Genomic DNA, 23,946 nt, shown 5'->3' with positions numbered 1-23,946 from the left:
AAGAGTCCCTTTAACATGTACTAAGTGCTCTAGTAAAGGATAACAAAGACTCAAAATGTTGGCTCTGTTCTGTCCCCACAAATGCAAAGAACAAAGAAAATTACAGCACAGAAACAGGCCCTTCGGCCCTCCAAGCCTGCACCGACCATGCTGCCCGACTGAACCAAAACATCCTACTCTTCCGGGGACCATATCCCTCTATTCCCATTCTATTCATGTGCTCCTTAAAACTCAATATCATATCTGCTTCCACTACCTCACCTGACAGCGAGTTCCAGGCACCCACCACCCCAGTGTAAAAAACCTTGCCTCGTACATCTCCTTTAAACCTTGCCCCTCACACCTTAAACCTATGCCCCCTAGTAATTTACTCTTCCACCCTGGGAAAAGATTCTGAGTATCGATTCTGTTCACGCCCCTCAGAATCTTGTAGACTTCTATCAGGTCGCCTCTCAACCTCCATCGTTGCAGTGAGAACAAACCCAGGTTTCTCCAACTTCTCCTGATAGCTAATGCCCTCCATACCAGACAACATCCTGGTAAATCTTTTTCTACCCTCTCCAATGCCTGAACATCCTTCTGGTAGTGTGGCGACCAGAATTGAACACTATATTCCAAGTGCGGGCTACGTTTCTATAAAGCTGCAACATGACTTGCCAATTTTTAAACTCAATGCCCCAGCCAATGAAGGCAAGCCTTCTTTACTAACTTCTCCACCTGCGTTCAGTGACCTGTGTACCTGTACACCCAGATCCCTCTGCCTATCAATACTCTTAAGGGTTCTGCCATTTACTGTGTATTTCCTATCTGCATTAGAACTTCCAAAATGCATTACTTCACATTTGTCCGGATTAAACTCCATCTGCCATCTCTCCGCCAAAGTCTCCAACTGATCTATATCCTGCTGTATCCTCTGATGATCCTCATCACTATCCGCAAATCCTCCAACCTTTGTGTCATCTGCAAACTTACTAATCAAACCAGTTACTGTTTCCTCCAAATCATTTATATATATTACAAACAGCAAAGGTCCCAGCACTGATCCGTGAGGAACGCCACTTGTCACTGCCCTCCATTCAGAAACACACCCTTCCACTGCTACCCTCTGTCTTCTATGAACGAGCCAGTTCTGTATTCACCTTGCCAGGTCACCATGCGACTTCACCTTCTGCGCCAGTCTGCCATGAGGGACCATGTAGACAACATCCAATGCCCTACCCTCATCAATCATCTTTGTCACTTCCTCGAAAAATACAATCTAGTTAGTGAGGCACGACCTCCCCGTCACAAAACCATGTTGCTTCTCGCTAATACGTCCACTTATTTCCAAGTGGGAGTAAATCCTGTCTCGAAGAATCCTCCAATAATTCCCCTACCACTGACGTAATGCTCACTGGCCTGTAATTGCCTGGCTTATTCTTGCTACCGTATTAATCAAAGGAACAACACTGGCTGTTCTCCAATACTCTGGGACCTCCCCTGCAGCGAGTGAGGATACAAAGATTTATCTCAAGGCCCCAGCAATTTCCTCCCTTTCCTCTCCCAGACTTGCTGAGATTTTCCAGCATTTTCTGTTTGAGATTCTCCTGCTTCGAAGTTTCTATGTTTATTCCATTTCTTTAATTTGTCCGTAGAAAGTGGAAAGTCAAAATCAACTTGGTTATAAATGCAACCCCCCCCCCCCCCAAAAAAAAACCTGGTGCTAAGGTAGTGAGCAAACATTGAGATTTTTTTAAAATGGAGACAATTCGCTTCAAAATCGGTTTTCTTTATTTGCCGTTTCTTGTCGCTCAGAAATCGGCGGGCTTTTTGAAATTGGTGAATTGTCAGTTACAGTTCCTCCAATCAGGGCCCGGATAGCCTTGCTGCCCAATCGCTCTTTTCAACCTTGTCCACGGGATGGGGCAGCATCCAGTCAGGAGCAGAGGGCGGTGACTACAATGTATTCAATACACACTCAGAGCAGCGCCAACATTCTCAGCCTTTGTGTCCCACACAGTTACAGATCATGGCCAGAACCAAGCAGACAGCGCGCAAGTCCACCGGAGGGAAAGCTCCCCGCAAGCAGCTGGCTACCAAAGCTGCCCGCAAGAGCGCTCCAGCCACGGGCGGAGTGAAGAAGCCTCACCGCTACCGGCCCGGCACTGTGGCTCTGCGGGAGATCCGCCGCTACCAGAAATCCACCGAGCTGCTGATCCGCAAGCTGCCCTTCCAGCGCCTGGTGCGGGAGATCGCTCAGGACTTCAAGACCGACCTGCGCTTCCAGAGTTCGGCCGTCATGGCCCTGCAGGAGGCCAGCGAGGCTTACCTGGTGGGGCTCTTTGAGGACACCAACCTGTGCGCCATCCACGCCAAGCGAGTCACCATCATGCCCAAAGACATCCAGCTGGCCCGCCGCATCCGCGGGGAGCGCGCCTAAAAACCCACCTCCCCCCCAATCCAACAAAGGCTCTTTTCAGAGCCACCAAGTCTGTCAGGAAAAGAGCTGCAGCGCGGATTATATATCGGTGGCATAACTTTCTTTCATTTTGTGTTTCGCTCCCCATAACGTGGGGTATAGTTGTGGCCCTCTGTATTTAATTGAATTTAATTCCTTGTGCAAACAAGCCCCTCATAGTAACCCACCCTTCCGCAGATAGATTGGTAGTTTATCAATCCAGCTCATTTTAGTGGAAACCGAGCGTCGGATGGAAAATGGGTCGCCCCTTCACAGAGAAAGTGGGTGGCTCTGAAAAGAGCCTTTGGGTTGTTAGATTTAAGAATGGTCGCTTCACTTGGTCTTCGATGCCGCAGATGTTTTCTTGGGCAGCAGCACGGCCTGGATATTAGGCAGCACCCCGCCCTGAGCGATGGTCACTCCTCCCAGCAGCTTGTTGAGCTCCTCGTCGTTGCGCACGGCCAGCTGGAGGTGTCTGGGGATGATGCGGCTCTTCTTGTTGTCCCGGGCCGCGTTGCCGGCCAGCTCCAGGATTTCAGCCGTCAGATACTCGAGCACAGCAGCCAGGTAGACCGGGGCTCCGGCACCCACACGCTGCGCATAGTTGCCCTTTCTCAGGTGCCTGTGAACACGGCCCACCGGGAACTGCAGTCCAGCCCGGGAGGAGCGAGACTTGGGCTTGGTCCGAGCTTTCCCGCCGGTCTTTCCTCTTCCAGACATTGTAACAATCTCACAAAAACTTTGACAGAGAATGAGAAAAGCCGCCCAGATTCACTTCTCTTATAGCTTGGAGAGGGATGGCGGTGCACACATTGCTGATTGGTCATTGTGGAGAAGATGTCAATAGGTTTTCCCCATAGCCAATCATATCTGTTTAAAGCACCAATCGGGAAAAGCCACAGAGCTGAGGGCGAAAAGTAAGGGCGCCAAATTCTCAGATTTCAACCGATTCATTTCAAATTTTAAATCGGCGCCAATTTTAAAAAAAAATTGGAATAGGAATTGTAAAAAATGTGAAACGTAATTCAGACATCAGTTCAAGATTGGAATGCACTCAATTTCTCTTCCTAATCTAAAAATTCCCTTTATCGGTTAGTTTCTGATTTTGTGCGGGATTTCTCTAACTGACAAACGGCGGGAATTCGGAATTGAAAACAGAAAACCAGAGGGCGGAAGGTCAGGAGCCACATTTTCAAATCCCAACCGATTGTTTTTCACATTTAAAATCCCGCCAATGTGTAAAATAAGAAATAATTAAAATCAACCAGCTTTAACGTGGGATTTTTAACATTCAGTCAATCTCTCTTCCTCTAGTTCATGACTGTGTTTGTTTAATGGCAATAATAGAAAAACAAATTTGCAGAATCTGAAAAAGTATTTTTTTTTTAAGTCAAACGCCGATATGTCAAGAAGAAGGAAATACTTTCACCCTGAAATTCTATGAAGTCTCATTTCTAGTGCTTTGGACAATAACGGCGTGTATTTTGAACAAATTATATTATAAAACAAGATTCTGACACTGTCTCCGTGTTGTGGACTGCTGCCTGTTAGCGTCGCTCAAAAGCAGAGAGCACATGGTTTAAATTTGCCAGTATTGACACTTATGCTTCATAAAAGACCGGGGTTTACAGGGAATGAAATGATCGGTTCTGGAGACCTAACCGGAACAGAACTGGAATTTGAAACATTTGTTTTCTAATTGCTCTCTGCCTAAAGGCAATGAAAGTGTCCGAACATCAACTCCTCTGAGAACAGGGCGCTCAGGGGGCAGACATTATTCATGGGGAATAGTTAAGGGTCATAGAAATCATAGAAACCCGACAGTGCAGAAGGAGGCCATTTGGCCCATCGAGTCTGCACCGACCACAATCCCTACCCCCACATATTTACCCGCTAATCCCTCTAACCTACGCATTTTAGGATTCTAAGGGGCAATTTTTAACTTGGCCAATCAACCTAACCCGCACATCTTTGGACTGTGGGAGGAAACCGGAGCACCCGGAGGAAACCGACGCAGACACGAGGAGAATGTGCAAACTCCACACAGACAGTGACCCGAGCCGGGAATCGAACCCGGGACCCTGGAGCTGTGAAGCAGCAGTGCTAACCACTGCGCTACCGTGCCGCCCCGCACATCCAAACAGGCGAGTACTCTATTATCCACAATTTTCTGACTGAAACACTAATAAAAAAGACAATTTGAATTAATTAACTTCTTAATTATAATAGCATAGCTTTCTCACAGAAGTTGTGGGTGACTCTGAAAAGAGCCTTTTTATTTGCATTTTTTTCAGTGCATTAGTTTTACTTGGAGCTGGTGTATTTGGTCACCGCCTTTGTTCCCTCCGATACGGCGTGCTTGGTCAGTTCCCCGGGCAGCAGCAGGCGCACTGCGGTCTGGATCTCCCGGGAGCTGATGGTGCTGCGCTTGTTGTAATGGACCAGGCGGGAAGCCTCACCCGCGATGCGCTCAAAGTTGTCATTAACGAACGAGTTCATGATGCTCATGGCCTTGGAGGAGATGCCGGTGTCGGGGTGAACCTGCTTCATCACTTTGTAAATGTAGATGCCGTAACTCACGGCGGCACGGTAGCACAGTGGTTTTTAAAATTTTTTTAAATACTTTTCCAATTCAATCAAATCAAGTCCAATTCAGAGTCTCAACAAGTTGAGACATTTCCGATCCAGGCTGGCAAGACAGGGCAAGCGACCATTTACCCTGTCCTGGGCCTGATCTACATGAGCCAAGCTGATTGGAGGAGGGAAAGCAATTCCTCCTCCAAGACTTGATCTCATTTGCATCTTAGCCAAAAGGCCGAGATACCGCTTTTAAAAATTGCTTCATATGAAACATATGAAGCTTCAATGTAACCCAATGACCTCAACCAAGTGCAGCCTCCGCATAACTACACTTGATCTTGGCCAAAAGGCCAAGAAGCGATTAGCACCACTGTGCTACACAGCTCCAGGGACCTGGGTTCGATTTCCGGCTTGGGTCACTGTCTGTGTGGAGTTTGCACATTCTCCTCGTGTCTGCGTGGGTTTCCTCCGGATGCTCCAGTTTTCTCCCACAGTCCAAAGATGTGCGGGTTAGGTTGATTGGCCATGCTAAAATTGAGATGCGTAGGTTAGAGGGATTCGTGGGTAAATATGTAGTGATATGGGGGTAGAGCCTGGGTGGGATTGTGGTCGGTGCCGACTCGATGGGCCGAATGGCCTCTTTCTGTGCTGTAGGGTTTCTATGATTCTATGAACTCTCCTTCCTGGACTTCCTCCTTTTCGTTATTGGCTTTCTTGGCAGCTTGGAGTTTCTTTTCTTCAGGCATGTTGCATGCAGACTGCAGACACCGAATAACTGAAATTTCCCCAGAACTCCTCTTTTATAGATTAACCCAGACAACTATGCAAATAAGGGATGGGTGAAAAACCTGTTCACCATTGGAAAATTAAAAATGATGTGACGTCTTCTATTCATTTGATTAGTTAGTTCAGATAACCAATCAGAGTTATTGCTCCACACATCCGCAAATTCTCTGTGCAGTCAAATCCTCCACTCCTCTTACCACCTCCTTCTTCAAACAATTCCGTCTTCCTCTCTTTCCTGCGGCACCAGTGCATTCTCTCTGCGGGTAAAACCACTCGATGGGCCGAATGGCCTGCTTCTGTACTGTAGAGATTACATGATGAAACTGCGGCTCATGTGCACATTGCTGACACAAGTTCCCCCAGTTGACACAGATATCGAGTCAATGACAACTGCCTGAAAAAAAACACTCTACCATCTATCCGGCCCTTGTGCATATGTGTTTTTATTCTGTATGAAAAATGTTATTATTACCATCGATAATATTCTATAATTTACAGCTCCTGGCACAGAAGTTTCATTGTTAACTCGTTTTCTTCTTAGGTTTCCTCCAAGAGCTCTGGATTCCTCCCATATTCCAAATATCTGTAGCTTAGGTGAACTGGCTATGCTAAATAAAGCCTTAGTGTTCAAAGATGTGCAGGTTAGGGGAAATTGGCCATGGTAATTTGCTCTTTTGTGTCAAAATATTGACAAATTAGGTGAATTAACCATGGTGAATGCATGAGGTTATGGGGATAGGATAGAGGGGAGGGTTAGTGCAGACTCAATGAACCAAATGGCCTCTTTCTGCACTGTAGGCATTCTATGGTTCTATGCCTGTGTGTTTTGGAATGAATATGTCAGTAGCTGCAAAGCGTGTGTTGTTTTTACTCTGTTCATGTCAGTGCATGGAAGTTGATGGTTGTTCTCTGTAGCTGCCAGACTTTGTTTATTGTGGCAGTGTGTGTCAATCTGATTCTGTTAACCAAGTGTATGCGAGTATGTTATTTGACTTTTTAAATATTTCTAACAGTTTCTGATTAAGGAAATTACAATGGTTCCAGTCTGTGTCATTTTCTGGTTCATTGATTGCTGTTCTGCTCAGTATTTGTGAGTTTCTGGTAAGTGAGAATGAAATCATTCTTAACATTCTTTCACTTATATGTGAATATATGTTTTCCATCAAATTATCGGCATCTGTCACATTGTGAGGTTTCTAATCTGTACTGGGGAGATTTTTTTTTAAAATTTCACATTATGGGTTATGTCTGCATCTACATATATTTAGTATTTGATGTGTCTTTGCTTATAAGTTTGCACCCTGCCACCACAGTGATGAGAAATTGATCCTTTCTTTCGCATATCATATTCAGATGCGTGAATGTGGATTTCAATCTGTACCACTTAGATTCAGCAATGGGCGTCCCAATTTTTCACTTGTATACCAATTTATTTCCTTCAACAATATTGTTTCTTCTTTTTCTATCATTATGTTGCTGCACTGATGGCAGTTTTGCTTGGGAGCTGTGAATTTCTGATATGTGAGTGCGGCTTTCAATTTGCAATTGTCAATTTCTGTTGTGGAAGGTAAGAGTTTATATCAGTTACTTTAAGGCTGTAAATGTAATATCATTGTTAGCTTGTCTTATCTATTATTTTAAAATTACACTTTGCACGTCAGTTTCTAATGTGTGAATCCGGATTTGCCTCAGTGTCTGATAGTTACAACTATGTAAATGAAATGGCAGTTTCTAATATGGATGAAAATTATTTTTCTGATAAGTTTATGTGTGGTCTCTCTGAACCTGTCACATTTGTATCTCTGCGTTACTGTCCACCAAAACGTTTCTTTTAATGTCCTGAACTGTCCATTTCTGATCTATTATTTTTGGTGTTATTCTGTATCATTTCCTACTATATTATTCCTGTTTTTGAGTGGTACCTGTCTGCTTCTGATAATGTGAGCCTACATTTTACTCTCTGCCTGTTAGTTACTTCATTATAATTGCATCATAATTCCTTAAATATTTTATTTCATAATTGATTGAGCGTTTCCAAACTCTATCTCTCTGGAATGGGGATATGCCTATCATTCATTATCTTTACCTGAATTGTGAACAGATGTTTGTTTTTCTCTGTCTTGTTCCTCGCATTTTAAAGTGGTTGTACAATGTACCTTTTAAAGGAACACAATACATTGCATAGGATTAGAGCACATTGCCCATCAATCCTGTCCCGCCATTCAGTGTGATCATGAATGATGTGGGATTTCAAACTGATTTTGCAAACTGTTGCCCCATATCCTCTAGCTTCTCAAGAGACTAAACTCTAGGGAATATAATCATAATTTACTCAGTCTCCCATCATAGGGCACCTTGAACCCAGGTACCAATTTAGTGAGCCCTTGCTCAAATTATCCAATTTGAGTATTGTTAACTATAGTAAAACTGGTTCTCAGATATTTTTATGGCATTCTGGGTTTTAGGGCGGAATTTTCTACGGGGATTGTCGCGGGCGGGACAGGACCATGCAAAGGTCCGTTGACCTTGAGTGGGATTTCCCGGTCTTGGCAACTGTCAGATTCAGCCTTCAAAATTGCAGGTTTCTCAGTATAATCAGCTTCTTTAATGGTGGTTTGGCTTCATTCTGTGACTATCCAGTCACATATGTGCTGATTTTTACCATTCTTCACATGAAAATACTGGATTTAACCTGTATCCATCATATTCGGTTATGTAAGTGTGAGTTTAATCAGTAGCTGACCCTTTCAGGTATGAGAGTGTTGGATTCACTCTACCTGCTCATTTCTAGATTGTGATACAAGCGTGATTGTTTACATTGTTTCTGTTGGAATTTATTTATGATCCTCTGGATTTATTGTGAATGTTACTCTCTTTAATGCAAATATGAGTATTAAACTGTATCAGTTACTTTCTGTTAGTAATATGTATATTTGATTCTGCATTCAAGTCTCTGTTGGAAAAGTGGTACATTTATCTCTGTTCCTGTCAGTATCTGATGAACTGAACAGAGCTTTTGTTGAGAATTAATTGATTTCTGTTATGTGAATGTGGAATTCGCTTTGTGAGGTTCAGATTTTGGCATGAAGGCTGTAACTAACGGAAACAATAATATTCACAAGTGAATGGTGGCAATCTCAAGAGAAAAAGTGATAATGCTGGAAATGCTGAGCAGGCAAGCCAAAAATTCAGACCTGATGAAAGGTCATGTAGCAGTAACGTTCATTTTTATTCTTTCTGTTATCTACTGATGCTATCAGACTAGTTGAATATTTCCAGCATTTTGTGTTTTTTTTCACTCCTAATGCTCATTTCAGGCAAGTGAATATGTCATCATGGGCACTGTCTAATACTTACATTTGGATTTTATTCTGACAGGTTGCAGTAACTGCATGTAGCTCTGTTACTGTCAGGTGGACGTTTGTGTGTGTGTGTGCTTGCCAATGTGTATCAGGGAAGTTTTAAGTTTGTTTACTAGTGTCACAAGTAGGTTTACATTAACATTTCAATGAAGTTACTATGAAAAATTCCCAAATCACCAAACTCTGGTGACTGTTCGCATATACTGAGGGAGAATTTAGCATGGCCAGTTCACCTAACCAGCACATCTGTTGGACTGTGGGAGGAAACTGGAGCACCCAGAGGAAACCCCTGCAGACACAGGGACAACATGCAGACTCCAGACAGAGAGTGACCCAAGGCCAGAATTGAACCCAGGTTCCTGGAGCTGTGAGACAGCAGTTCTAACCACTGTGCCACCATGCCACCCCACAAGGGATATCTGTGGTATCCAGGGATCCCTGGAAATGATGTCTGTGCGTGTGTGTTTGTGTGTATGTTTGTCTGTGTGTGTGTATGAGGGAAGGTGTGTGTGTGTTTTGGTATGTGTGTATTTGTAGGTGTGTGTGTGTGAGCGCGCGTGTATGTATGTGTGCTTGTACACATTTGGGGGGGGCGGGGGTGGTTGAGATTCTGCACCTCCTGGATTCTGGTATGGGAGAACGCTTTTTTTCTTCTACACTCCTTAAATGAGGCCAAGTGAATGTGTGGTCCCTCTGTGTCTGTCAGCTTTCTTTATCTTACCCTGTGTTTTGAACATTGTGTTTCTGTTTGGGAATTATGCCCTGCACATTGTTAATTGCTGCTGTGTAACAATTTGATATATTTGATATCTGTGTTATTGACTGTGAGTTTTATTCTGTATTTACTATGCTCTGTAATATGAATATGGCTGATCTTCTGCAAATAATGTGCCTCATTAAGAGCTATGTGTTTTACTTTCACTGTGTGTTTCTGAAATGTAAAATATTTCTGAGATATGTATGTGTGGCATTTTTAACTATTATGATATGTAACTGCAATTGTATATTCTCTCTATAAATGTCAGGGTCAGATGTGTGCCCATGAATTTATCCTGTGTCCCTTGGGTAATGGTAAATGAATGAGAATTTCATCATTTCCCGACAATCTCTGGTATGACATTGTAGGGTTTAACCTTTTCTTCATCGGATTGTGGTATGTGGGTATTGCTTTTATTTCATGTCTGTCTGCACCTGGTATGTCATTTTCTGTTTTACTGTGAATCTCTGATGTCTGAGTGCTAGATTCACTTTGTACCTTTCAATTTACTATGTGAGCATTCATGTTTCTCACCGGTCTCTCCTAGTTTGTTTTATATTTTACTGTGGCTATCAATGTGTGCTTTCTGACGAAATTTATCTTTCTTATTTTGAGAAGCGCGCTATTCCTGCTTTTATATTTATGTTGTGAAAAAGTGGTTTCATTCTGTACTTCTTTGTCTGTGTTGGAGTTTAGCATTGTGACTGCCTGTCTATGTCATGGGAATCTGGGTTCAGTCTCTATCTGTCTGTCTCATCTGCTGTGTTTGTGGTGCTATTTCATTCTGTGTATTTTTCTTGTTACAACATCACTGACAATTTCCAGTATAGATTTTTTATTAGTTTTGTGCTGATCATTTTCTGCTATGAGAACTTGTTTTCTCTCTCCATCATTCTGATTCATGCATTTGGGCCCATTTAACTTTCTACCTCGCAGTCTTGTGGGAAAGAAGAGTGATTTAGCTCCACAGTTCATCTTTGATCAACACAATACATGTGTTGGTTTTTGCAATGTGTGTGTTTTCTAAAATCTGTACATATCAAAGCTTTTTTGGCAGAAGAGAATGTGTTTGTTTCTCTATCTGCCTTTTCTTAACATTGAATATAAGTTCTGAACTGTTGTGTGAAATTTCAAGTTGTGTGAGAGTGCTTCCTTTCTGCATTTATTAGCTATCACTTTCTGATGTGTAAATGTGATTTTCACACTTTTCCTGTCATTTTCTGGTAATTGAGTGCTAGGGTTTCATTGTCCCTGTGCATTTCTGGTGTTTAAGAGCCTTGTTTGTATATGAGTATTGTTTCTTTTGCTCTCTCTCAATCTGTCAGTTTCTGAATTATTCTGCATATGTCAAGAACTGATATGCGGATTTGATATTAGTCAGCATTTGTCAGTTTTTGCTATATGTTTAGCATGTGAATATCAATGAATCACTGGCTTTCTCTGTGGCAGATGAGCATGTTTTGACACCTATTCATTTATTTTGTGTGAGTGCTGCCTTCATTTTGCATCTAATACTAAATGTAAGATTGTTTGTGTGTGTGTGTGGTGCACTTGTGTGCGAGTTTGCACCACTGAAATCTGTGATATTGTTGGTGTATGGACATTTGGCTTCAACTCAGGATTCAATCTGTGAAATCATGTTGATCAGCAATCATCACTTTATTACATGGTGGTGTGGTTTTATTCCATACCTATGAAATGTGTCTGTTTAACAGTTTGCACAAGAGCCTTTTCAAAACAATGCAACTGTCAAGCTTCTCGTGTGTAACTGTGTGTGTTCTCCATTTTAAAGTACCCTGGAAAGTTTTCAAAACTTTTTCTTAACTGCAGCCAACAATGTTGGCAATGTGAGTCGGCATGTTTTTACTGTTTTGATATTGCTGTTCAGGAAGAAGTGATTTTATTCCATATCTCGCTGTCTCTAATATCTGTGTGTGTGTTTTACATGGTGACTGTCTGTCTTTATTATGGGAAACAGGGTTGTTTTTCCAGTGGAATATCTTTCCTATGTGGGTAATGTTGACTAAGTTTCAGTATAACTTTGTATTTGCTGTGATCTGGTATTATGACAATTAGTGAGAATAGTGATCTGGCACATGGTATATTACTGAAATGCAAAACATATTAACATTAAAGATAATGTTTGAGATTCTTGGAGTGGAATTTAATGTGTTGCTTTATGAGATGCCTGGGTAGAATCCTCGGATTAGTTCTATACATTTCAATCAGCTGCAGCATCTGATATTTCATTGGCAGCTGAAGATCTACTCTTGTGAGATGATTGGGCTGCCTTTCAACGTGATTTGAGGAAAGATTCCTTCACCTGAAGGGTGGTTGGTGTCTGGAGTGCTCTTCCTGGGAGGGTAGTAGAATTGGGAACAGCTCAATCTTTAAAATGTACGTGGATGAACACTTGAATGTCTTAACAGTCAAGGTTATGGGCCAAAGGTTTCGGTTTAACATTTTGGACAAGAGTAAACTATGCCGGATTATTGTAGATTTAGTTTATTTGGTCCAGACTCAATGGGCCAAAGAGCCACTTCTGTATACTCTGACTATGTGTTAATGCTTGGCAGTTTGGATTTAGAGACTCTCCTGCCCTCAGTGATACTGCACAGGAGTGAATTGTGTATGATGGTTGGATTAAACATGTTTATCTAGAACTTGAGATCAATGAAATTCTGATTCTTTGCTATGAAGGTGCAACTGATATTCTGACTGTATCTCTGCACTCTAGGATTAATATTGTACCTACTGGCTTAGAAGGAGACAGGAGAACTTATTCTTCTCTGATGAATCCGCACATTGAAAATTATTTCTTCATCTGTTCACCTAGAGGAAGAAAACATATATCTTGTAAGTCAAGCTCAGACAATGTCAATGAAAGAGACAAAGACATTTTACAATTGATAATCAGTTAGAAAAACATGTTCAACAAATCATAACCAATAATAAGAAAAGGTTTCTGATTCCACTCCCCCACACAAAGCCTCGACCCATCCGGTATTTTTGGTGCTTTGATAACACTTGACAACATTTAGAATCTATCCACACCAATACCGCTCAGACAATGTCACTACCCGGGGGGACAGTGTGATTTCCTCAGAACTGATTACAATTTCCAATTGCACTCACCATCTCGTGAAAGCAACAGCCGCTGCAAACAGGTTTATTTCTCTTTTCTGCACAGGAGTGAATTGTGTATGATGGTTGGATTGAACATGTTTATCTAGAACTTGAGATCAATGAAATTCTGATTCTTTGCTATGAAGGTGCAACTGATATTCTGACTGTATCTCTGCACTCTAGGATCAATATTGTACCTACTGGCTTAGGAGGAGACAGGAGAACTTATTCTTCTCTGATGAATCTGCACCTTGAAAATTATTTATTCATCTGTTCACCTAGAGGAAGAAAACATATATCTTGTAAGTTGAATGAATTAATGCTTCCAATCAGTGTCAGTTACAGGATTGTTCCCATCCTCAATGTCCCGCCTGTAACCACCATTCACGGGACAATGCCAACAAACAAGCTGAAACAGGAGCTGATCGGGATTATACATCACAGGTTTGAGCAGAGAAAAGCCCGATCATTTTCACTAGCAGCTTATTCACCTTCTGGCTCCCTCAGCAGTGGCTCACACAGTCCCAGGAATGCCTCTCCCTTCCCCCCGCTCACTCCAATCCCGGAACAGGTTCCTGCTCCGCTCTGTCTCTTACAAACAGCTCCCGAATCTCCCTGAACTTCCCCCGAGTCAGTGAGGATCTCTGAGCTCCTCTGTGTCCACACTCACCAATGGATGTGCTGCTGGGATGGGAACGCTGTTTCCTCGCTGACCTGGGCGCTGACATTTCCATTTCAGTAAGACGTCTCACAACACCAGGTTAACGTCCAACAGGTTTATTTGGTAGCAAATACCATAAGCTTTCGGAGCACTGCTCCTTCGTCAGATGGAGTGGAAATGTGCTCTCAAACAGTGCAAACGAACACAGCTCGACAATCACCAGGCAAGACTGTTCTCTTCCTGTGGGGGAGCACTTCAGCAGTCATGGGCATTCAGCCTTGGATCTTCAGGTAAGCGTTCTCCAAGGCGGCCTTCACGACACACGACAGCGCAGCGTCGCTGAGCAGAAACTGATAGCCAAGTTCCGCACACATGAGGACGGCCTAAACCAGGATGTTGGATTTATGTCACGTTATCAGTAACCCCCACAGCTTGCCTCCTGGGCTTGCAGAATCTCACTAGCTGTTCTGTCTGGAGACAATACACATCTCTTTAACCTGTGTTTAATGCTCCCTCCACCCACATTGTCTGTATCTTTAAGACCTGGCTGGCTATAGGGATTCGCATTCCAATCAGTATTCTGTAACTTGATTTTGTGTCTGTTTGCACTGTTTGAGAGCACATTTCCGCTCCATCTGACGAAGGAGCAGTGCTCCGAAAGCTTATGGTATTTGCTACCAAATAAACCTGTTGGACTTTAACCTGGTGTTGTGAGACTTCTTACTGTGTTCACCCCAGTCCAATGCCGGCATCTCCACATCATTTCCATTTCAGTCAGTTTCAAACAAAGTATTTCCGCTCACTGAGGAAATGGGCGGGGCCAGCGGAGGGCAGCGCGCATGCGCTATTGTAGTCCAGGCCAAGCAGCGTTGAGGGCAGGGTTGCATCGCGCATGCGTTTCTCTCCACAGTCATTCAGAGAACAAATCCAATTTCGCCCGTTTAAAGCCTGTTTAGATCAGACTTATTGTTCAATAGTAACATTCTTAACTCGCTGGGAGAGGGGTTGTCGGGAATGGAGTCGGAGCTGGGATTGAAATGGGATCAGACAGTTCGACTGGTTAAAGAAAGGATTGCACTGAGGCGGGAATGTTACTGACAAGTCTGGATTGAATAGATCCGGGTTTCTAACTCGCTTGTATCTGATATTCCAGTTTGTCTATTTCGTTTAGCGCGCTCTTTTCACTGCTGTTTGAATTTGAATCTAAAATATCAGTTCGAGCAGGTTCGAGCAGGCAGGGGGAGGAGCTGGGTGATCGCCGTGGCGGGGTCAGGCGGATCTCGGACTTGATCTACGAGGAGACCCGCTGAATCTTTTCCTGGATGCACTCACCTACACCCCATTTGGCCCATCATGTCTGTGTAGGCCATCGAGTACCGATCTATTCTGATCCCATATCCCAGCACCCTGAGCCTTGTGTGCTATTCCATTCTAACTGTTCTTCTGAATGCTTCTTTTCAGATTCCCACCAGCCTCTGGGTGAAAAAAAATGTTTTTTTTAATGAAGTCACCTCTAAATCTCCAGCCCCTTACATTAAATCTATGCTCCTTGGCTATTGACCCTTCCACGAAGGGGAACCGTTCATTTATATCGATCATCTCTCTTCTCTAACCAAAACAATCCCAGCATTATAAGCCACTCTTCAGAGCTGAGACGCTCCAGCCCAGGCGACATCCTGGTGAATCTCCTCTGCACCCTTTCTTGTGCAATTATATCCTTCCGATCGTGTGGCAATCAGAACTGTACACAAGCTGTGGCTTTACCAGCGTTTTTTACATCATAACCTCACTGCTCTTGTGCTCTATGCCTTGTCTAATAAAGTAAGAAATCTTACAACACCAGGTTAAAGTCCAACAGGTTTATTCGGTAGCCAACACCATGAGCTTTCGGAGCGTGCTGCTCCTTCGTCAGGTGGAGTGGGAGATCTGTTCACAAACAGGGCGTACAGAGACACAAACTTAATTTACAGAATAATGATTGGAATGCGAGTCTTTACAGCTAATCAAGTCTTAAAGGTACAAACAATGTGAGTGGAGAGAGCATTAAGCACAGGTTAAAGAGATGTGTATGGTCTCCAGACAGGACAGCGAGTGAGATTTTGCAAGTCCAGGCAAGTTGTGGGAGTTACAGATAGTGTGACATGAACCCAAGATCCCAGTTGAGGCTGTCCTCATGTGTGTGGAACCTGGCTATCAGTCTCTGCTCAGCAACTCTGCGCTGTTGTGTGTCGTGAAGGCCGCCTTGGAGAATGCTTACCCGAAGATCAGAGGCCGAATGCCCCATGACCGTTGAAGTGCTCCGCAACAGGAAGAGAACAGCCTTGCCTGGTGATTGTTGAGCGGTGTTCATTCATCTGTTGCCATAGCGTCTGCATGGTTTCCCCAATGTACCATGCCTCGGGACATCCTTTCCTGCAGCGTATCAGGTAGACAACGTTGGCAGAGTTGCAAGAGTTTGTACCGTGTACCTGGTGGATGGTGTTCTCACGTGAGATGATGGCATCCATGTCGATGATCCGGCACGTCTTGCAGAGGTTGCTGTGGCAGGGTTGTGTGGTGTCGTGGTCACTGTTCTCCTGATGGCAAGGTAGTTTGCTGCGGACAATGTTTGAGGTTGTGCGGTTGTTTGAAGGCAAGAAGTGGGGGTGAGGGGATGGCCTTGGCGAGATGTTCGTCTTCATCAATGACATGTTGAAGGCTCCGGAGGAGATGTCATAGCTTCTCCGCTCCGGGGAAGTACTTGACGCCAAGGCCATTTTGCAAAAACACCAGTGTCAGGGGAACACTAATTAATACACATGGTATAAATTGTTGTTTTCCCCCTGTACCAATGTTCCTGTGACGTGTCCTGATAAGTATATGATCGAAAGTTTCAACCTGCCTCTTTCAGCCGTACTCAGTTGTAATGTTTACAAGATTCATTCCATGTCAGACATACAAGTTTTGGGCGAAAGACCCAAACTGAAAATGAGAGAGTGCAATGGAATTCAGCTTCAACTCTGAGCGCTCAGTACTTCTGATACTGCTCATGTGTAGATAGCGCTGAAGTTGAACTAATCATAATAACGCCTTCAGCAATCTTTTATTTGCCTCGCCCCGAGGCGGTCTGCATGATCGTAGCTTGACGGGGGGAGGTGTTGGTGATGAAATAGATATATGGTGGCAAAGTGACTAAAGTTTAAAGTCTCTGTCAGAAGTAGCTAAATTACCCCTCAGTGTCTCAAATGTGTGTAACTCCGTTAAAGCGCCACATTGTGCAATTTGACAAATGTACATAGTTTGATAATAAAAAATTGGGATTATATTGACATATAAACGCTTCTGAGCTAAGCATTAACTTTTCATCTTCGGAAAAAACAGATGATTTTAAGAAAATTTAATTTAAATCAAACCGTTCTTTACATAAACATTTCCAATCACTATATTAATGTTTTCTCAGCTAACATATGAATAAAGTATATTTTTGAAAGAAATATACCCCTCAGTATCCCAAGATGTGTAGGGAAACAGCGGAGTAAATACGTGGTGTTAAAAAGATTGCGCCTGCCTCAGATATTCTGCCAGAGTGAATCAGACTCCCTACAGTGCAGGCCATTCGGCCTATCGAATCTGTACCGGCAATAATCCCACCCAACCCCTATCCCAGTTACCCATGTATTTACCCTGCCAAAGTGCAATTTAGCATGGTCAATCAACTTAACTCGCACAGCTTTGGTTGTTGCGGATTCGATGCAGAATAGTCGCCCCCTGCTCTTTACGATTCTATATGCAACTTCCAAACAAGGCAGCAAGGCTAATTGTTTGAAAATATCAATATAATAGGTGCTGGATGGCCCGGGCAGAGAAGACGGCTCGAATGGACTCGTATTGTTACCTACCACTCCCTGACTGTAGTGGAAGAGGGGAGGTGCAAGACATCCTACACAGACAACAGCCCCGTAACCCCATACGGGGCAGACCAGAATTATAATATTTTAACACAACTATTGAACAAATGCCTTACTCTCATTCAATCAGTGCAAACTTGGATTTTGAGTCAACTGGAACTGAATGTGTAACCTCACGCACATTACTACTCTTTTTGATGGATTTGGTGGCTCTGAAAAGAGCCTTTTGGGTTTATTTTTGGATTTCAAAGGCTAAAAGTGGGTCCGGGTCAGTTTAGGCGCGCTCCCCGCGGATGCGCCGGGCCAGCTGGATGTCTTTGGGCATGATGGTGACTCGCTTGGCGTGGATGGCGCACAGGTTGGTGTCCTCAAAGAGCCCCACCAGGTAAGCCTCACTGGCCTCCTGCAGGGCCATGACGGCCGAACTCTGGAAGCGCAAGTCGGTCTTGAAGTCCTGAGCGATCTCCCGCACCAGGCGCTGGAAGGGCAGCTTGCGGATCAGCAGCTCGGTGGATTTCTGGTAGCGGCGGATCTCCCGCAGAGCCACAGTGCCGGGCCGGTAGCGGTGAGGCTTCTTCACTCCGCCCGTGGCTGGAGCGCTCTTGCGGGCAGCTTTGGTAGCCAGCTGCTTGCGCGGAGCTTTCCCTCCGGTGGACTTGCGCGCTGTCTGCTTGGTTCTGGCCATCTCCTCAAACGCAGCAACTCGGAATGTCAGAGCGGCTTCCAGCCTCCCTTTTTCAACTGGCTGAAGCACCGCCCAGCGCCACTGATTGGCTCCCGCCACAGCCCTATCCAATCACCCTCATAGCAACCACTGGCTGCCAGCTCTGATTGGCTGAGCTCGGATGGCGCCTGATTTTCAAAATTCACCGCCAAAAATACCGCCAATTTCACTGCAAACTTTTCCTCACTGCCTTCGCACCAGGAACACATTCAGATTCATTCCGTGATATTAGAGCCAGAACAGGCTGGGAGCAAACTCCCAGAGATAGGCACAAAACACAGTATCTCACACACACACCACCATGAAGGATGGCCTCAGTGTGTATGGTCGGGATTCTATTGACTCTAAGAATGATTAAAAAAACAAGTTTTAGACGGTCGAAAGGAGGTGAATTGCTACAGATCGATTGAAGGAATGGAAAAGACAAATACATCAGCTTAAAACACACAAATTGTAATGGTAATGTGATCAACAGGAAATTACAGCAACAATTATATAACCTGACATTCTTTCCTTTAGTTTTTTACTGCCGCACGGTCAGCATTTACTTTTCTACAACACATTAGAAATCAGACAACTCTCTGAAGCGGGCAGTAGTAATGCTGTATTGTGTAACGGGGCGGACAGGGTAAACCGTTCCTAACGGTTGAAACAAAATCTGTAAATATGACTGTTTTCGAAAATTATGAACATTTAAAATCGGCGCTTATGTATCAAGGTCAGTGCTCTCAATGTGAGGATGTGGGCGGCTCTGAAAAGAGCCTTTGGGTTTTGTGAGAATTGTGTAGATTTGTTCAGCCGCCGAATCCATAGAGAGTGCGGCCCTGGCGTTTCAGAGCGTACACCACATCCATGGCGGTGACCGTCTTGCGCTTGGCGTGCTCGGTGTAGGTGACCGCATCCCTGATCACATTCTCCAGGAAAACCTTCAGCACCCCGCGGGTCTCCTCGTAGATCAAGCCCGAGATCCGCTTGACCCCGCCACGGCGAGCCAGGCGGCGGATGGCTGGCTTGGTGATGCCCTGAATGTTATCACGAAGCACTTTGCGGTGCCGCTTTGCTCCGCCTTTCCCCAGTCCTTTGCCTCCTTTTCCTCTGCCAGACATGATTCTTCTTCAGTCAAATCGCTGCTGAATGAGTGAGGAGCTGCTGCAGCTTCCTTTATTATACAGCTCGCCCCGACCTGACTGAGAAAGAGAGAGAGAGAGAGGCGGGGCGGGGAGGAGACTGAGAGACAGACAGAGCAGTGAAATGTCTTTCACCATCCAGCTCCTCCTCCTGCCGGCTCGAACCGACATTTTAGATTCAAATTCAAATAGAACTGAAAAGAGCGCGCGGAACAAACATAGAAAGAGGAATATCAGATACAAGCTAGTTAGAAACCCGAATCTATTCAATCCAGACTTGTCAGTAACATTCCCGTCTCGGTGCAATCCTTTCTGTAACGAGTTGAACTGTCTGATCCCATTTCAATCCCAGCTTCTATTCCATTCCTGACAACTCTTCTTCCAGACGGGTTGAGAATGTTATTCAGATCTCTCCCAGCTGATAAAATGTGTTTGTGGTTTGAGTTGTGAGGTGGGCTTTCTCCGCCAGGATTCCTCTTTTACACCCACACCCTGAATCTGTGAATAAACAAACTAACACAAAGTGTGTGTTCCCCTGGAGCCATTCCCGGGTCAGGGAGAGGCAGCAACATCCCTGTGTTTGAGTGCAGAGTGTGAGGGGGGTCCGGGTCTCGAACATGTCAGCGTGTGAGCGGAAATATTGGATTGATATTTCTATCTGAAATCTGCTCCCAGCGCCGGGACAGCGATTCATTGACCGCGGGGAGTTCAGCTCTTTCCCGAGAGAGGGGGGTGGCTCTGAGAAGAGCCTTTGGGTTCAGAGGTTTAGGATTTGCTCGGCGTACTTCACTTCTTTCCTGCTTTCCTTAGACTTTACTGCAGCCGCTTTGGGTTTGCTATTCGATGTCTTTCCCTTCGTGACCTTCTTCACAACAATCTTTTGCTTGGGGATGCTTTTTCACGCTCTTTTTTGGAGTTGTTGCCTTCTTGATTGTTTTCTTGACTGTTTTCTTCGCTATGAGTTTCTTTGTTGCCGATTTCTTTGTTGCCGGTTTTTTTGTTGCTTTCTTGGTCACCGCTTTTTTCACTGGGGTTTTCCTGGCCGCTCCTGTCTTCACCTTCTTCACAGTTTTCCGCTCCGCTGTTTTCTGAACGAGTCTGTCGGAGCCGGAGGCGCCAGTACCACGGAGCTGAATCAGCTTTCCACTTTCCACATTCTTCTTTAAACTTTGCCTGATCTGCCTCCCACGTTTCTCCACATCCACCCCTTTGTTCCGCAGCACCTTCTTGATGGCGGGAGCGGAGATTCCCTTGCGATCCTTACATTCCGCCCTATCTGGAGGATCAGATCGCCCAGACTGGGACTTGTTGCTTTCTTCGGGGAGGCCGCTGCCTTCTTCTTCTTGGCTGCTTTACCTGTGGCGGCGGCTGCACTGTCGCTCATGTCCGGAACTCACTGCCTGAAAGGGTGGTAGAGGCAGGAACCCTCAGCTTTTCAGAAGCATTTCAATGAGCACTTGGAATGCCATAGCACACAAGGCTAAGGGCCAAGTGCTGGAATATGAGATGAGAATAGATAGGTACTCAATGGCCTATGCAGACATGATGGGATGGAGGTGACTGCAAATGGGATGGAGGTGACTGCATCACTGGAAAAATTCTCCAGGAAAACCCTCAGTGGGTCTCCTCGCAGATCAAGCCTGAGATCCACTTGACCCCGCCACCGCAAGCATCCAGCTCCTCCCCCTGCCTGCTCGAACCGACATTTTAGAATCAAATTCTAAACAGAAGTGAAAAGAGCGCTGTGAACAAAACATACAAACTGGAATATCATATACAAGCTAGTTAGAAATCTAGATCTATTCAATCCAGACTGGTCAGTAATATTCCTGCCTCGGTGCAATACTTTCTATAACGAGTCGAACTGTCTGCTCCATTTCAATCCCAGCTCCTGTTCCATTCCCGCACAACTCTCCCAGATGAGTTGAGAATTTTACTATTGAATGATAAGTCTGATCTAAACAGGCTCACTTCACCCTAGACTCTTTCCAAGCGGTGAGAGAAATTGTGACTCAACTCTCACTGATGCTGTACCTGAGACAGAAAGAGAATTAATCCCAAACTCCTGGAATGCATCACAGGGTCAGATCAATAATGCCTGAAAGGCATTGTTTATATCCTCTGGAATGATTTGGAATATTTTGATCAAATTGTTCGATAGATGCTTAGTGGCCAACATTTTCCATCTGATTTAATTGATCTGGAACTGTTCTGTTCAGATATTAACTCCTGCGATATCACAGCAAACACACCGATTCGGGATGAGGATGTATTGGTGAGGATGTGCTGATGAACAGCAAGTACACTGCAAGGACTGATCAGTTTGAACTTCAGACAGGGATTATCCAGCAGCTTGACCTGTTCTCTGCCTTTTCCCCACAACCCAGCTTCCTTTGCTGCGAGCCAGATTGGAACAAAATCAGAAAATGGTGGAAATTCTCAGCAGATTTGACAGCATCTATGGAGAGAGAATAGAGCAAATGTTTTGAGTCTTCATCTTCCTACCTCTATTCCCCGGCTCTATTCTCTCTCCACAGATGCTGTCAGACCTGCTGAGATTTTGCAGCATTTTCTGTTGTGGTTTCAGATTGCAGCATCCGCTGTATTTTTGCCTTTATTGTAACTCAGCAAATTGGATGTGTTCTCCGAATCGTTGTGGAGAGAAGCGCATGCGCGATTATGTCCAGCTCTGGCTGGGACGAGTATAGAGCATGCGCGCTGCCCTCCCCTGGCCCCGCCCATTTCCTCAGTGAGCGGAAATCCTTTGTTTGAAACTGACTGAAATGGAAATCATGATGCGGAGATGCCGGCATTGGACTGCTGTAAACACAGTAAGAAGTCTCACAACACCAGGTTAAAGTTCAACAGGTTTATTTGGTAGCCCAAGCTTGCGGAGTCTCAGACTCCTTCTTCAGATGAGTGAGGACCTGTGTTCACAAACAGGGTATATTAAGCCACAACCTCAATTTACAAGATACTGGTTGGAATGCGTGTCTTTACAGGTAATCAAGTCTTAAAGGTACAGACAATGTGAGTGGAGAGAGGGTTAAGCACAGGTTAAAGAAATGTGTATTGTCTCCAGCCAGGACAGTTAGTGAGATCTTGCACGCCCAAGCAAGTCATAGGGGTTACAGATAGTGTGACATGAACCCAAGATCCCAGTTGAGGCCGTCCTCATGTGTGCAGAACTTGGCTATCAGTTTCTGCTCAGCGATTCTGCATTGTCGTTGCAGCGTATAAGGTAGACAACATTGGCCGAGTCACAAGAGTATGTACCGTGTACCTAATGGATGGTGTTCTCACATGAGATGATGGCATGTGTCGATGATCCGGCACGTCTTGCAGAGGTTGCTGTGGCAGGGTTGTGTGGTGTCGTGGTCACTGTTCTCCTGAAGGCTGGGTAGTTTGCTGCGGGCAATGGTCTGTTTGAGGTTGTGCGGTTGTTTGAAGGCAAGAAGTGGGGGTGTGGGGATGGCCTTGCGAGATGTTCATCTTCATCGCTGACATTTTGAAGGCTCCGGAGAAGATGTCGTAGCTTCTCCACTCCAGGGAAGTACTGGACGACGAAGGGTACTCTGTCTGCCATGTCCCGTGTTTGTCTTTTGAGGAGGTCGGTGCGGTTTTTTGCTGTGGCACGTCGGAACTGTCGTTCGATGAGTTGAACGCCGTATCCTGTTCTTATGAAAGCATCTTTCAGCATCTGTAGGTGTCTCTTGCGATCCTCCTCATCTGAGCAGATTCTGTGTATACTGAGGGCTTGTCCGTAAGGGATGGCCTCTTTAACATGTTTACAGTGGAAGCTGGTGCGGTTGTTTGAAGACAAGAAGTGTGGGCTGGAGACAATACACATCTCTTTAACCTGTGCTTAACCCTCCCTCCACTCACATTGTCTACACCTTTAAGACTTGATTACCTGTAAAGACTCGCATTCCAACCATTATCTTGTAAATTGAGTTTGTGTCTTTATATGCCCTGTTTGTGAACACAAGTCCTCACTCACCTGAAGAAGCAGCTTGAGGCTCCGAAAGCTAGTGCTGCAAAATTATCCTGTTGGACTTTAACCTGATGTTGTGAGACTTCTAACTGAAATGGAAATGTCAGCGCCCAGGTCAGCGAGGAAACGGCGTTCACATCCCAGTAGCACATCCATTGGTGAGTGTGGACACAGAGGAGCTCAGAGACACTCACTGACTCCGGGGAAGTTCAGAGAGATTTGGGAGCTGTTTGTAAGAGGCAGAGCAGGAACCTGTTCCGAGATTGGAGTGAGCCGGGGGGAAGGGAGAGGCGTTCCTGGGACCGTGTGAGACACTGCTGAGGGAGCCAGAAGGTGAATAAGCTGCTATTGAAAATGATCCGGGTTTTCTCTGCTCAAACCTGTGATATATAATTCCGGTTCAGTTCCTGTTTCAGCTTGTTTGTTGGCATTGTCCAGTGAATGGTGGAAACAGGCGGGACAGTGAGGATGGGAACAATCCTGTAACTGACACGGATCGGAGGCA

At 44.8% G+C, this 23,946-nt stretch overlaps 4 protein-coding genes and 1 pseudogene across 4 annotated transcripts; 1 reads left to right on the top strand and 4 right to left on the bottom strand.

Annotated features, from left to right (window-relative positions):
• The first annotated feature begins 2,008 nt into the window (after window positions 1-2,008).
• On the top strand, window positions 2,009-2,419 carry LOC144494036 (histone H3). Its single transcript, XM_078213610.1, has one exon. The coding sequence runs from the start codon at window positions 2,009-2,011 to the stop codon at window positions 2,417-2,419; it is 411 nt and encodes a 136-aa protein (XP_078069736.1).
• A 351-nt stretch (window positions 2,420-2,770) lies between these two features.
• Window positions 2,771-3,157, bottom strand: LOC144494188 (histone H2A-like). The gene has a single exon (XM_078213791.1). It carries the CDS (start codon window positions 3,155-3,157, stop codon window positions 2,771-2,773), a length of 387 nt encoding a protein of 128 aa, XP_078069917.1.
• A 2,020-nt stretch (window positions 3,158-5,177) lies between these two features.
• LOC144494494 (U2 spliceosomal RNA) lies at window positions 5,178-5,379 on the bottom strand (annotated as a pseudogene).
• Window positions 5,380-17,870: 12,491 nt separating this feature from the next.
• LOC144494035 (histone H3) lies at window positions 17,871-18,281 on the bottom strand. Its single transcript, XM_078213609.1, has one exon. The coding sequence runs from the start codon at window positions 18,279-18,281 to the stop codon at window positions 17,871-17,873; it is 411 nt and encodes a 136-aa protein (XP_078069735.1).
• An 833-nt stretch (window positions 18,282-19,114) lies between these two features.
• Window positions 19,115-19,426, bottom strand: LOC144494034 (histone H4). Its single transcript, XM_078213608.1, has one exon. It carries the CDS (start codon window positions 19,424-19,426, stop codon window positions 19,115-19,117), a length of 312 nt encoding a protein of 103 aa, XP_078069734.1.
• Window positions 19,427-23,946: the final 4,520 nt, after the last annotated feature.

The sequence above is a fragment of the Mustelus asterias genome, chromosome 5 (genome assembly GCF_964213995.1).
Source record: "Mustelus asterias chromosome 5, sMusAst1.hap1.1, whole genome shotgun sequence".
Classification (NCBI taxonomy): domain Eukaryota; kingdom Metazoa; phylum Chordata; class Chondrichthyes; order Carcharhiniformes; family Triakidae; genus Mustelus; species Mustelus asterias.
Note: the sequence above shows the minus strand (reverse complement) of the source record. Positions and strands in the feature narration are given on the sequence as shown.

What these genes read in the sequence shown, in the direction of transcription:
- LOC144494036 (XM_078213610.1), top strand. Translation starts at nt 2,009, where the DNA reads ATGGCCAGAACCAAGCAGACAGCGCGCAAGTCCACCGGAGGGAAAGCT.
- LOC144494188 (XM_078213791.1), bottom strand. Translation starts at nt 3,157, where the DNA reads ATGTCTGGAAGAGGAAAGACCGGCGGGAAAGCTCGGACCAAGCCCAAG.
- LOC144494035 (XM_078213609.1), bottom strand. Translation starts at nt 18,281, where the DNA reads ATGGCCAGAACCAAGCAGACAGCGCGCAAGTCCACCGGAGGGAAAGCT.
- LOC144494034 (XM_078213608.1), bottom strand. Translation starts at nt 19,426, where the DNA reads ATGTCTGGCAGAGGAAAAGGAGGCAAAGGACTGGGGAAAGGCGGAGCA.